Genomic DNA, 13,738 nt, shown 5'->3' with positions numbered 1-13,738 from the left:
GTCCGCTTAATAACTACCAGGTCGTCTTCTCGGTAAACATTAGCGGGTCGCGCTCGTAGGTTATAGGATCTGCGTTGCTCTTGCGCTTTCTCAATTAAAGTTCCGGCACGGGTTCGAATCTGCTCTCGCTGGTCGTTATGCTGAGCCACTTTGATTTCCTCCATCAATTCTCCCAATCTGAAGTCCCCTTCATGTCTCATCGGTACTCCAAACATAGCGTCGCCCACACACATCTTCCGTAGCATACTAATAATTACTTGAATAACTCTTTCAACCTGCCCGTTCCCACGTGGAACTCCTGTTGTAGTTTCGATTCATTCGATGTTCCGATCGTCGCAGTACTGCTTGTAATCGTGTGACGTCAGCGCCGTTCCTTGTCGACTTTGTATTGTTAGCTTTTGTATAACTTCAGGGGAGTTCGTCGTCTTGGTAGGGTAGATCCAAGTGTACTTACTAAAGGCATCTAATATCACGAGTAAGTACCCGTATTTTTCTCTGTTGCGTCCATAACACGTTCATCGCGTTCTTGTGCTCTTCGCAGAGCACTGATCACCCGGTCGACTGTCATCGTCATCAATGGCGCCCGACTAAGCGCGTCTATATGCTACATCGAAGAGCTCGATCGATGAAATACTTCATATTCATACTTTGCTAACATTAAGATGGGCATCTCGCGATCGTGATGAATGTTGTGCCAAGAAGATACACGCGTAACCTTTCAACAGCACAAACCACTGCTAACACTTCCAAGTGATACGCACTATCGTTTTTTCAGCACTCGATGTCTAACTGCTCATGTAAAATACTGAAAAAAAAAGAAAAAAAAAACTGCCCGCAGCGCTTGGCGCGTTGCTCATATATCCCGCCGCTCAGGAGAGGAAGACTCTCTAGACTCGATTTTTTCAATCCACATATATTTTCTGCTTTATAAAACCAAACAACTGAACTCTAATCTCGAACAACCAAAAGTGTTACTTATTTATGGCATTGGATGCAATCAATACCAGCACACATCCAATCGCAACGATGATGCCAATAGAATGTGCTACAGCGCCACCATCGGACGGTTTTTGGGTCGTTCCTTCGTAGTTTTGCTGCTCTAGCCAGGATGCTATCGCTCCTGCGTGTTTTGTGATCCATCTGAGGTTTTCCTCTGCTTGTACCAGCGCATTATTCGCGGCATCCCTGGCACCGGACGATAGAGTATCTCCGTATGTTTCTACCATTCCCGCCAACTGGAAATTCAGATGAAACGTAGTGTTATTTTAAAGAAAACAATTAGCGCTTGGATGATAACTTACCACTTCATACTCTGCCCTTGAGTTAATCCGATTGCCGAGCTCGGTAAAGAGTGGGCCAACGGAGCTCAGGAAGTACATAACAGTGGCAAAATGGTTGTTCATGTACTGTAGTGCCGCCATTCGGGTTTGTGGACTACCGCTAATGAGACCGAGATAGATTTGAGTTTTGTGCTGAGACTTTAAAGGAAAACTGGGCTCGTTGAAGAGTGTAAGTGACAAGTAATACTGCACGATGGATTCATTCCTGGAGCATCCGACGCTTGACAGATAGCGATTAATTAAATCAGACTGTCCTGGTTGGTCCGGCGCTAGGAGGAACGTTTCGAATAACTCCATTTGTACATCGACAGGCACAGGAATGGGGTGTCTATGCAGTGCACAAAACACAGCAGCTTGAACCTCTTCGGGAACGACGAACGTAGGATCCTCTACCGTTTTGTTCACCATTACGCTAACGTCGTCCAGACATTTCTGCACACCGGAGTAGCATGCTAGGTAAACGGTATTTCCGCGATGTAGTCTACTGATGTGATCCGTGAGCCCAGCAAGGCGTACGTTCTCATACATACACCCCGTGATTGTGCGCAGGAAGTCTTCAAATTTACCATAATCGCTGCTTGAAGAAAACATACGATCGAGGTGCAGAAGGGCGTTGTACGCCGTACTCCAAGGGATGTATTCAGTCTCTCGTTCAAGGTATTGCATCAACGACAAGGCTATACCGTAGTCTACTTCACCGGCACGTGCAAGGTTTGCAACGTCGTCCACCAGCTGGGCTCGGTTAATCACGGGAAGATCGGTATCGAAACGATCGCTATTCAGTACGCCAATCAGTCGGTTCCAGTTTGCTTCATCGTAGTTTACTCTGTAATATCCTGTTTGTTGTTTGTTAACAACCAGCCAATTTATGTCGGACTCAATCGAAACAGTGATCTCTGGAGAGGTAGGTGTCAGCCAGGATGTTGGAGCTGTTGTGTCAAAGTCCTTGGAGATGCTGGAAGCGTAGTTGATCGGCACATAGAACAGCTCATTCTTGGGAGGACTATCGATCTCGTTTGGCATCCAGAATCGTTTCTGAGAAGCTTTTAACGTACGTTGGGTGAGGTCAACGTTAACTGTAACAACGGGATAGCCCGGAGCGTTGGCCCAACTTTCAAAGATAGCTTCCACGCTAGCCGGCAGCTCAACCGTTCGGAACTTTTCAATGCTTGCGTAAAGATACTGCGGTTTGGTGGTAAGATAGCTGCGGGATCGTAGATAATCGTTTAGTGCTATCTTGAAGGTATCGAATCCGATGACATTCTGTATCATACGAATAACGGAAGCACTCTTAGCGTACACTACATAATCGAAGAGATTATTCAAAATCGATGGTTCTGTTGCGTAGTAGCTCATTGGTCGGTTATTGCTTCTACCATCCTGCGAAAGTGCTGAATGCACGTTGGTTACAATGAATTGTTCCCACAGGTGCCAGGTTGGTTCTAGCTGTAAGTAGCCGAACCAAGGAAATTAATAAATGTTTAACAATACATCACATTGCTATGTTAACACAACCCAATCGATCGCTATGTACCTGATCCGTGATGTAATACTCAAAGTATCGAGCAAAACCCTCGCTTAACCATAAGTACGTCCACCACTCGGGAGTCACCTCATTGCCGAACCACATGTGGGTTAACTCGTGCGTTATCAGATCGGCAATGTTCTGCTTGGTACGTGCCGTAGTGACTCCTTCCTCGTTGATTAGATACATCTCACGGAATGTTATCAAGCCCCAGTTCTCCATGGCCCCCATCGCAAAATCGGGTATGGCGATCAGGTCGACCTTCGGTAACTGATACTGACGCCCGAAGAAGGTCTCTAGACTGCGCAACGATTTACCAAGAAAATCCAGCGCGTATTCGGTATAAGGCACTTTGCTTTCCTATAGCAATAAGAACGTAAGGATTACTTCAAGTCCAAGGCACTCGGGTGAGCTGTGGTGAGTTTTAAGTATTTTCCAATGAAACACTTACGACGGCATACACTCGGAAGCGTGAATCTTGCGATAGTGATTTAAAATCCGAAACAACGAATGCTACTAAATACGTAGACATCAGAGGAGTGGTATCGAAGGTCGTTTCAGTATAATCGCTTTGTTGAACTCTGTGATGAAAGCATGGTTTAAGTTAGTCTTTATCAATGCTGTAGTATCTGGTCCTATCATAATTACGTTTCTTTGACGGGCATGTTGGATAGGGCTGTGTATTGAGACCGGTGGCGAATTCGAATGTCGAATTGGGCCTTATACGATGGCTCATCGTAACATGGGAACACACTGCGGGCGTAGGTTGATTCAAAATGAGTCGTTGCAAGGTACCTGTCGGGAGGAGGGCAAGTTTCTATCTGATGAATTCTGCTGATAAAATTCTTATTGTTTTATTTTGGTCTGAATTTGACAATCTACCAACCAGTGACATACACAACACACTGCTTTATCGTTGGAGTAATACTCTACAACACCTCAGTGGGCGTAGTAGGGTTTTTACAATTGGCTATTGTCTCATTTATTGCTTTAGTGCACACAGATTAGCACAGGAATGATAGCCCTCTGATGTACGTGTAGTAAGTTACCTACCTGGTCGTGTTACCAACAGTATAGCTGCTCCTGTACAGTCCCTTCAGCTCCGTACCGATGTTGTTCAGAAAGCTCAACTGGACCTTGTACGTCCCGCCTGTTTGAAGCCGATCAATAAACCCAAAGTAGATTTGCTCGAACTGGTCCATGTGGATAATGTCTGCTACTTGCACATTGGTGCCATCTGGGCCTGTCACTGTTACACTGCTCTCATCGATTACCAATCCGCCACTGTGCAAATAGAAGTGGTTCTGATCGCCAGTATAACGCATCAGTATCTCCACCGTACCGGTATACGAATAGAAATCGATGTCTGTTATGTCAAAGAACAGTTTGTAGGAAATCGGTTCCGAAACCTTCTCCATCAGATACCGAGCGTCATCATGGGAATCACGTTTTAGTACAAGTGGTTCCTGCTCTACTGGCACCAAACCTAAGATGGTAGGCAACCACACGGTCACAACGATTAGAAAAACACGTTTGTACATCTTGCTGGTCCCGATTGCGATTGGGCACTACTCTAGTAGCTTGTCAGCCAGACTTTTAATGTCCCATTGACAGGATGCGAATAACCACAAAGTGAAATGGAAAAGATAGGGCGATTAATCGCTTTGCAGATTAAATCCTAATGCCAATATCGGGATACAATGCTCTCAATGGAACCACTCGAGATAACATCATATCATGTCACAGTGGGTTGCTTCCGATAAGTTCACTGATAAGGTTTCTATTGTTCGGGAATAAATTCCAAAGCTGAAAATCCGGCTTATGGTGAAGGAGCACCAAAAGTTTGCCTTACTAACTTGTAAGGGGTATAAGTGACTAGTAACCAGAGTGTTATCTTGTATTAGTTTGAAGTGTGAGCAAATAAAGAATGACATACATTGACATTCACAGTTATACAATGACGGTATTACTTCACATCTGAACTTAAGAACACTAGAATCAATGAGCAGCACTTTAGTTTTATTTTAGTACATAAAAAGACTATACAAACTGATGAATAAGATACCGAGTAACGAAACACTCCTTGCGTTTGCCGGTATTGCACCATTATCATCCGGATCATCATCTCCAAACTGTTGCTCGACTAACCATTTTGCGATTCCAGAGGCATGCGCGTCCACCCAGTGCAGATTTTGTTCAGCCTGTGTCAGAGCTTTCATTGCTGCAGCTCGTATCGCCTCATTCATTGACGATTTATGAGTTGTAATAATTTGTTCTAGCTGTAAAAACAATTGAAATGTGTCACTTAAAAAATATGAAAAATTTCGGTTATAAAATTTCCGGATCACCGGAAATCCGTACCATCTGATACTCCTCATGAGTATTAACGCTTGTTCCAAAGGCGTCAAATGCTATGTTTAGTTGCCCATTCAAGGCAGTGGAGATCATTGTAAAACGATCCAACATATACTTTAGCGAAGCATTTCGGCTAGCAGGACCTCCTTTAATCATGCTGGCTAGGATGTCACGTTGCATGCTTCGTGATAGTCCTGGCGGACCAAACTCAACCATCTGTAGATAAAAATCGATAGTGAGCGGAAGTCGCGAACATCCCATGCTGGCGATGTATTTTTGCATCAGCTCCTCAAGCCGATCGCCACCTTCGATAAATTTCTGGAGAAGCACCAGTTCGGAACTAGCATCGAGTAATGGTCCGTATTTATGGAATGCACAAAACACGCTGGATTGTATTTCTTTGGGAACATCCAACGATTCTCCTTGGATGGCTGTTTGTAGAATGGCGGTTGCCTGTTTCAGACACGCGGGGACGCCATAGTAACACGCTAAATAAATCGTTTTTTCACGATAAAGACGGCTTAGATGGTCGGTGGGTCCGATGACTTTTGTTTCATTGAACACATGTGACAGAAGTTTTTGCGCGTAGTTCTCGAAACTTGGGTACTCTTTGTTGCCCGAAAACATACGATCGAGGTGCAGAAGGGCGTTGTACGCCGTACTCCAAGGGATGTATTCAGTCTCTCGTTCAAGGTATTGCATCAACGACAAGGCTATACCGTAGTCTACTTCACCGGCACGTGCAAGGTTTGCAACGTCGTCCACCAGCTGGGCTCGGTTAATCACGGGAAGATCGGTATCGAAACGATCGCTATTCAGTACGCCAACCAGCCGATTCCAGCTTGCTTCGTCGTAGTTTACTCTGTAATATCCTGTTTGTTGTTTGTTAACAACCAACCAATTTATATCGGACTCAATCGAAACAGTGATCTCTGGAGAGGTAGGTGTCAGCCATGATGTTGGAGTTGTTGTGTCAAAGTCCTTGGAGATGCTGGACGCGTAGTTGATGGGCACATAGAACAGCTCATTCTTGGGAGGACTTTCGATCTCGTTTGGCATCCAGAATCGTTTCTGAGAAGCTTTTAACGTACGTTGGGTCAGGTCAACGTTAACCGTAACAACGGGATAGCCCGGAGCGTTGGCCCAACTTTCAAAGATAGCTTCCACGCTAGCCGGCAGCTCAACCGTTCGGAACTTTTCAATGCTTGCATAAAGATACTGCGGTTTGGTGGTAAGATAGCTGCGGGATCGCAGGTAATCATTGATTACCATTTTGAACGTATCCGATCCGATGACGTTTTGAATCATGCGAATAACGGAGGCACTCTTAGCATATACTACATAGTCATAGATTGCATTCAAGATAGATGGATCAGTAGCATAATAATTCATCGGGCGGGTGTAACTGTGGCAATCTTGCGAAAGTGCTGAATGTACATTAGTCACAACGAATTGATCCCAAAGATTCCACGAAGGCTCGAGCTAAAAAGGAATACTTTTTAGATGTTTTCAATCATGCGCATACACTTGTGTAAGCAAACCTGGGACGTGATGTAATACTCAAAGTATCGAGCGAATCCTTCGTTCAGCCACACGTACGTCCACCATTCCGGTGTCACCTCATTGCCGAACCACATGTGCACCAGCTCGTGTGTTACAACCGCGGCAATCGATTGTTTTGCCATGGCTGTCGTGTTATATTCGTCCTCGTAGATTAAATAATCTTCTCGGAATGTTATCATCCCCCAATTCTCCATGGCACCCATCGCAAAATCAGGTATTGCGACGAGATCAATCTTTGGCACTTGATTTTGACGGCCAAAATATCTTTCCAGGGTTTGCAGTGATCTCATAGCAAAGTCGTGGGCGTACTGGGTATGAGACACTTTGTTTTCCTATAAAAATATTAAAAATTATTTGAAATGATAATGAAGCAATTTCTATCCTTGGAAAAGACATTACCGGAGCATACACACGTATAAGTTCATCTCCGGAGGATGCTGTTTGGAAATCCGATACAACGAAGGCAACCAAATAGGTGGACATCAAAGGGGTTGGTTCGAAAGATGTTTCTCTATTTTCTCCAACCTGTACGCTTTGGGTAAAATAAAATGTAAACAAATTAAGATATTATAAATTGGTGTTCACTTTATGAATATCGTTTTTATACCTTTGACTCACTGGCATGTTCGACAATGCCATGTGTTGCGGGCGATGACGAATTTTGATGCTGTAGGAAGCTTTGTATTCGGGTTCATCATAGCAAGGAAACACAGTTCGAGCGTATGCAGCGGCAAAAAATGTTGTTGCAAGGTATCTGTAGTGGACGATAGACATATCGAATTTATAATGATTTTATAAAACTAAGCATTCAAGAAACGTACCTTTCATGCCCATTCACTCTATAACTACTACGGTAGAGACCTTTAAAAAAATCGCTTCTAATGATACCACTAAACTCCAAATGCACCGTGTACACCACCTCCTTTTCCAAAGTTTCGGCGAATTTTAAATGGATTTGTTCAAATTCACTTAATATTTGTACAGGCGTTTGTTGATCGACCGGAATAAGCTTCCCATCAGAGCGAGTCAACCGCAGACTACCCTCATCCACCGTCAAACCAGCACTGTTGATAACGAAACCATAGCTCTCGCTACTCAGGTATCTTATTGCTATGTCTACTGCACCAGAGTACGCTAGGAAATTCTCGTCGGTTAAGTCTAAAAACAGGTCGTACGACAAAGGTTCCGAAGCATTATCCAACCGGTATTGTACCGACGACGAGTCAACGAGTTTCCCTAGACGATTTGGGATTGTATTTACACTTGCTGAATGGGATGCATTAACACTAGTACTTGACAGCACACACCCTAGCGAAGCTAGTGCAATATATACACGAAAAACACCCATCTTATCCGCACGCGCCATAACGCATCTAGATTGAGCGCTCTACCTTTACCAACTGATTCATTTCTATCATCAATTAGCTTGGTTACCACCGTGCGCCTCTTGTTACATCCTATGGTTTGCGATATGAACGTGTGAAGAACCGGTTTACGATAAAGTGATAAGGATTATCATTGAATAGGGGCAACAACCGACTAGACCGTCGTATAGGGATATGTTATAGTCCTATTGCAAATACCTGAAGCGCATGATAAGATTTTTGTTTTGCCTTGGACTGATAAGGAACCCCGTAGATCCGCATAAGCGATGGATGTACCGCTTCCACTTGAGTGTTTTTGTTGCTGATTGAGTTTCGGTCGTGTTAAATGGATAATTCATTTTCGTTTTCTAATTTGCTCATTTATTTTAGAATTTATTTTCAAAATTAATTTAACTTAATAAGAACCATTTAATGTCAAAAAAGGTTATTAATAGACTCATTCAACGACTAAGCTGCACTTATTCGAATTCATCCAAATAGAATCGAATTTAAATAAATCTTCCCTAAGAATAGTAATACATAGAAAATTTCCTTTATGTATTGGATCACATGCCTTCAACATGTTGCAATGTCTTTTTCAAAAATTATTGTCCAAGTTTAAACATACTTAATTTGTATGTTTTCATTGTTCGTCTCAAATCAGCTTTGTACTTAACGGATGACGATAAAAACGATATCTTTTTCAAATCCTGTAAAACGGATTGTAAACTATAAAACCTTAGGCAAGGCAATCGACACACCAGCAATAGACGGTTATTAACTGTCACCTTTCCGCCAGTTAAATACCATTCGCCTAAACGCGTACTTCCTAGAGATGATATCACTACTGATATGAACGTGTCTGAGGCTGGGCAAACTGTCGAACGCCACTGGTTACGATATTTACTGCAGCTAATTACCATTTAGTGTTTATAGCCATATTGACGCTGGAGGCTGAGGGAGATCTGGGTAGGAGATGGTTGTCCATTTAACCTGCATGAGGCGCAGTGATAAGCCTTGCGCAGCCTCCGGACATGTTCAGCAGGGAGAGTGTACCTTGTTTCGGTTGCAGCTTCTCTAGTCACGATTAATCAGGTGTGATACTCACATGTGGACAGATTTCCATTCCATTCTGCAGTGCAAAAAGGTATTCAGTAGTTCTCGTTTCTCAAGAAAATTATATATTTTTTAAGTGCTATTATTATTAGTGTTCGTCAATTCTAAGAAATTTATATCAGCTAAAATGGTGTCAGTTGCATGTCTTTTAACCGCAGTCTGTTTGAATCGGCAGATCAATGTTGTTTTGTTTTTAAACTATATTTTCTAGGAAATTCATTCATGCATGATCGATGGTGTATTGGTGGCCAGAATGTTTGAATGAAAGCAGTGTTGTTGATGGTGGTGTAGACGGTTTTCTGTTATTTTCAAAGCATTCGACCATGAGAAATTATTATTTTCAGTTGCTTGTAATTATCGGTTGCACCCAAATTACACATTTCAAACGAAGTTATTATTTGTTACTCGACGAGAATCGAGAATCAAATTAATCATCACAACTATATGTAATAACTTATTCTAACTAATTGAATTAACTAATTATTGAATAAATGGTGAATGGTAAACAATAAACGGAAGCATATTGCTAGACAAAACTGTGATGTGTAATGAATGGATAGACTAAAAGTATTTATTTATCATGTTTTGTGTTACACAGATCATTTATTTTGGTTTCTCTGGACAAATACAGCAAGAATGTGCAAGTGAAATACGTGTTGCGCATTTGAAATGGCATAAGCCCGACCCAGTTGTAAAAATACATTTATAGTGCTGATAAAAGAAAACCTAGACTTTGAAGGGACGAGCCTACACATCTGTACCTATCTATGCTATAAATAAGACGATCTACTGATGCCTTAGTTCAGTTCTAGCAGAGAGCGTCTCAAAGTGTGTAGATTATACCACGTTGGTATAATATAGTTGGGTGTATTTTTGCATATTTATACTCACGGTCATAGGTGAAAGGTGAATCGTAAATATTTATAAGGAATTGTGCGGCACATTGTACTCAATCATGAAATTAGTAAATTGAACTAACGCAATTGAAACTAAACTGTGATTCACATATAGTTTATCTATTCACATAAACTGGTGTAATGGTTGGTGGTAATGGAATATGGATGTTTTATTTCATTGCAGAATGATCAAATTACTATGGTTAAGGGTGATACTCATCACCGTAGGAATGATCCTCTGTAAAGATGCTGAGTGTACGCCTTTAAATTTAAACAATCGTCTGTTAGAATTCGAACAGCCCGTTGAAGAACCGACCTTAACAGAACCGAAAGAGTATCGACTAAACGAAGACGTCTGGCCATCACATTACGACCTCGAGATAAAACCGTACTTTGCAAACGAATCGAAGAAGTCTGCATTCACGTTTGATGGTATTACCACCATAACGATCACCACCCTTAAAGAAGGTGTTAGTAGCATTAAACTTCATCAGTCGGAACTGGACATCCAGTCGTGGAACTTATTGCGCAGAAGCAACAGCCAGATGGTGCGGCAGGGGAATGAAACGTACGATCCGCAAACGGAAATTCTAACGTTAGAACTGGCTGAACCATTACTGCCGAAAGTTGAGTACTTGCTCACTTTCCACTACATTGGGGTTATTCAGGAAAAATTGCGTGGCTTCTACAGGAGTTCCTTCAACAGGAGTGGCGAACAGGTATGGCTTGGTACGACCCAGTTCGAGCCTACGGATGCGCGACTTGCCTTTCCTTGCTTTGATGAGCCCAGATTTAAGGCCACATTCGAGCTGAAAATTAATCATATACCACTGGAATATAGTGTGTATTCTAACACGCCCATCAAAAGCAGCGTGGATTTGGGGTAAGCTTTACATCGAATATGTTAATAAATGCCTGATATCCAATTTATATGACGCTGTTTTATCTCAATGTTCTAGCAATAACCGGTCGTTGACAAAGTTTGGAGTCACACCTAAAATGTCAACCTATTTGCTGGCATTCATTGTGGCACCATTTGAGATGACAGGAGAGGGCCAAATTCGAGGTCTGACGCGTCCCGGTATTTCGAATCAAACTAGTTATGCTGTGCAAGCAGGATTGAAACTGCTTCAATATCTCGAAGATTGGATTGATTATCCGATCGGTAATTTCTATGAAATATTTCCCATTTATATGGCCGCCATGCCTGACTTCTCTTCTGGAGCGATGGAAAACTGGGGCCTTATCATCTACAAAGAGTCCTTTCTACTGTATGATCCCCTGGAGGACACCAGCTTAGATCAGCAAAAAATCATGACCACAATAGCGCACGAGCTGGCTCATCAGTGGTTTGGAAATCTGGTCACTTGCGACTGGTGGAGTGTCACCTGGTTGAACGAAGGTTTCGCAAACTACTTGGAGTATTTTGGCACGGCTTTGGTGGAGCCTGACTGGGAGCTTGAGCAGCAGTTTGTTGTGGATTCGCTACAGAAAGCAATGCAGATGGATGCTAGCGAATTAACTCATCCACTCACGAGTCCCGTTCACTCGCCACTCGATGCGCTTCGAAAGTTTGACTACATTTCGTACAATAAAGGTGCCGCTGTGCTGAGAATGGTGGAGCATTTTCTCACCAAACCCATTTTCCAGTTAGCTTTGAGGGAGTATGTCAAAGCACAAGCGTTTCAGACCGCACGTCCAGATGATCTGTTTGCAGTATTGGACCGCCACAAGGCTAATACTAGCGCCTACATTGAACCGTGGACAACACAACCAGGTTTTCCACTCGTGACGGTCTCCATGACGGAGGGAGGATTCACTTTGACACAGAAACGGTTCTTTGCGAATGGGACGGACAACAACGAGAACTCGCTGTGGCCTATACCTGTAACCTATGCCACCAAGCCGGAGGATTTCGCCAACACCATGCCGACGTTCGTCACTGCGGCCTCTTATGACGTGCCGATCCCAAATGCTTCTAGTGTGCGTTACTTCATAGTCAACAATCAGCAAGTGGGCTACTACCGGGTGAACTACGAGCCGAAGCTATGGGATAAGATTAGTAACGCCCTGCGGAGTGACAACTATGGTGGCATCCATGTTCTCAATCGTGCACAAATTGTGGACAATCTGTTCAACTTAGCCGCGGCAGATGTCATGAGTTACGCCGCATCACTGAAGATCCTCGACTATCTAAAGACAGAAACCGAATATTTACCCTGGCTGGCGGCCGTTTACGGTTTAGATAAGCTTTCCCAAAAAATTCAACCAGACGACGAAAAACTGTTTTCGGTATGAACAAACAATCCACTGCGAAGAGTTGTTGCGGCTTACGGCACATTGTTTTGTTTTTTGTTTTGCATTTCAGGACCACATTCTGGACATTTTTGAGACAGTCTATAGGAAGGTGGATTTCCGACCACCAGTAAACTCGGAACGCCGAGTAAATTCTTATCTACGTCGGAAGGTACTTCAATGGACATGCCGGCATGGACACGAAGACTGCAGGCGAAAGGCCGTTGAGGAATTTGAGCGATTCCGCAAAAATCCTAGCGTGAAGTACGTACAAACCACTAATCTGTAGCACTTACCAGCGATGAGAGATTCGGTTATTCCAGTTTTGATTTGCTTTTCCAACTCGTAGGATTCATCCTGATCTTCGTGATATCGTGTACTGTGAAGGGGTACGCAAGGGCTCGGCCATCCAGTTTGATTTTCTTCTGAATCGCTACCAAACGAGCAATGCGACCAAGGAAAGGGACCTCATATTAAAAGGGCTAAGTTGCGTCGAAGAAAATGACCTTATACACGTACGTTAAGGAACTGCACTATTTGTATGGTGACTTTAACATGTTACTTATATTTTTTACCTATTTCAATCATACAGAAATATTTGAGCTTTATGCTTTCTCCGAACATGAGTGAAAACTTGTGGCGTTCAGTTGTTAACAACCCCCGTATGGTTTCGCCCGCGATAACCTACATTGTGGAAAACAGCGAAGCTTTGATGGAGCTGTAAGTTGACTGCATGAAAGCTTTCGTAGTGCAGCTGATAAATATGAAACCCATTGTATTTCGTTGCAGCAGCCATGAACCGTCATACGTAATAGCCACCATCCTCACACTCCTGACGCTCTCCAAGGATCCGGCTGACAGGAACATAATCAAAGAGTTCGTTTATTCCCACAAGGAAAAATGGGAAGATGATGATTTCATTATCGATTCTATAACAGCGTTTGATGATAAGCAAAAATCCAGCATGAATTACCGTAATGACATTCGCGACTTTTTGCTAGCAAAGGCTGGAAGTAGATCTGCGTCTTCCAGGCTTATCTTTAGCTCTACATTCACCCTTTGCATTGCTTTGTTAGCATTTTTAAGATGGTAAAGCTTACCCAACATGAAAAGTAGAAATTTCGATTTAAGTTAGTTAGGCTGTTCAATCAATGTTAGAAACCGGCATCTTTGTGTAAATCAATCAAAGGGTTAACTCTGTACTACACCGTAGCCTAGGTGTGTATTTTTGAATAAATTAGCGTTAAATTATGAATAGTACATACAGAAATACAATGTAAGTAA

At 42.8% G+C, this 13,738-nt stretch overlaps 3 protein-coding genes across 3 annotated transcripts; 1 reads left to right on the top strand and 2 right to left on the bottom strand.

The window, feature by feature from the left end:
• Window positions 1-971: 971 nt before the first annotated feature.
• On the bottom strand, window positions 972-4,406 carry LOC131284061 (aminopeptidase N-like). Its single transcript, XM_058312916.1, has 6 exons — window positions 3,919-4,406; window positions 3,514-3,660; window positions 3,317-3,446; window positions 2,875-3,225; window positions 1,302-2,786; window positions 972-1,235 (listed from the first exon to the last, which is right to left on the bottom strand). Exons 1-6 carry the CDS (start codon window positions 4,404-4,406, stop codon window positions 972-974), a joined length of 2,865 nt encoding a protein of 954 aa, XP_058168899.1.
• Window positions 4,407-5,193: 787 nt separating this feature from the next.
• LOC131284060 (aminopeptidase N-like) lies at window positions 5,194-9,070 on the bottom strand. The gene is made up of 6 exons (XM_058312915.1): window positions 8,974-9,070; window positions 7,605-7,941; window positions 7,402-7,537; window positions 7,183-7,308; window positions 6,746-7,115; window positions 5,194-6,557 (listed from the first exon to the last, which is right to left on the bottom strand). Exons 1-6 carry the CDS (start codon window positions 9,068-9,070, stop codon window positions 5,194-5,196), a joined length of 2,430 nt encoding a protein of 809 aa, XP_058168898.1.
• A 1,319-nt stretch (window positions 9,071-10,389) lies between these two features.
• Window positions 10,390-13,178, top strand: LOC131284059 (membrane alanyl aminopeptidase-like). The gene is made up of 5 exons (XM_058312914.1): window positions 10,390-11,042; window positions 11,119-12,451; window positions 12,528-12,718; window positions 12,804-12,969; window positions 13,047-13,178. The coding sequence occupies exons 1-5, from the start codon at window positions 10,390-10,392 to the stop codon at window positions 13,176-13,178; spliced, it is 2,475 nt and encodes an 824-aa protein (XP_058168897.1).
• Window positions 13,179-13,738: the final 560 nt, after the last annotated feature.

Source organism: Anopheles ziemanni, chromosome 3 (genome assembly GCF_943734765.1).
Source record: "Anopheles ziemanni chromosome 3, idAnoZiCoDA_A2_x.2, whole genome shotgun sequence".
NCBI classification, from domain to species: domain Eukaryota; kingdom Metazoa; phylum Arthropoda; class Insecta; order Diptera; family Culicidae; genus Anopheles; species Anopheles ziemanni.
This window is presented reverse-complemented; position numbering and strand designations above follow the sequence as displayed.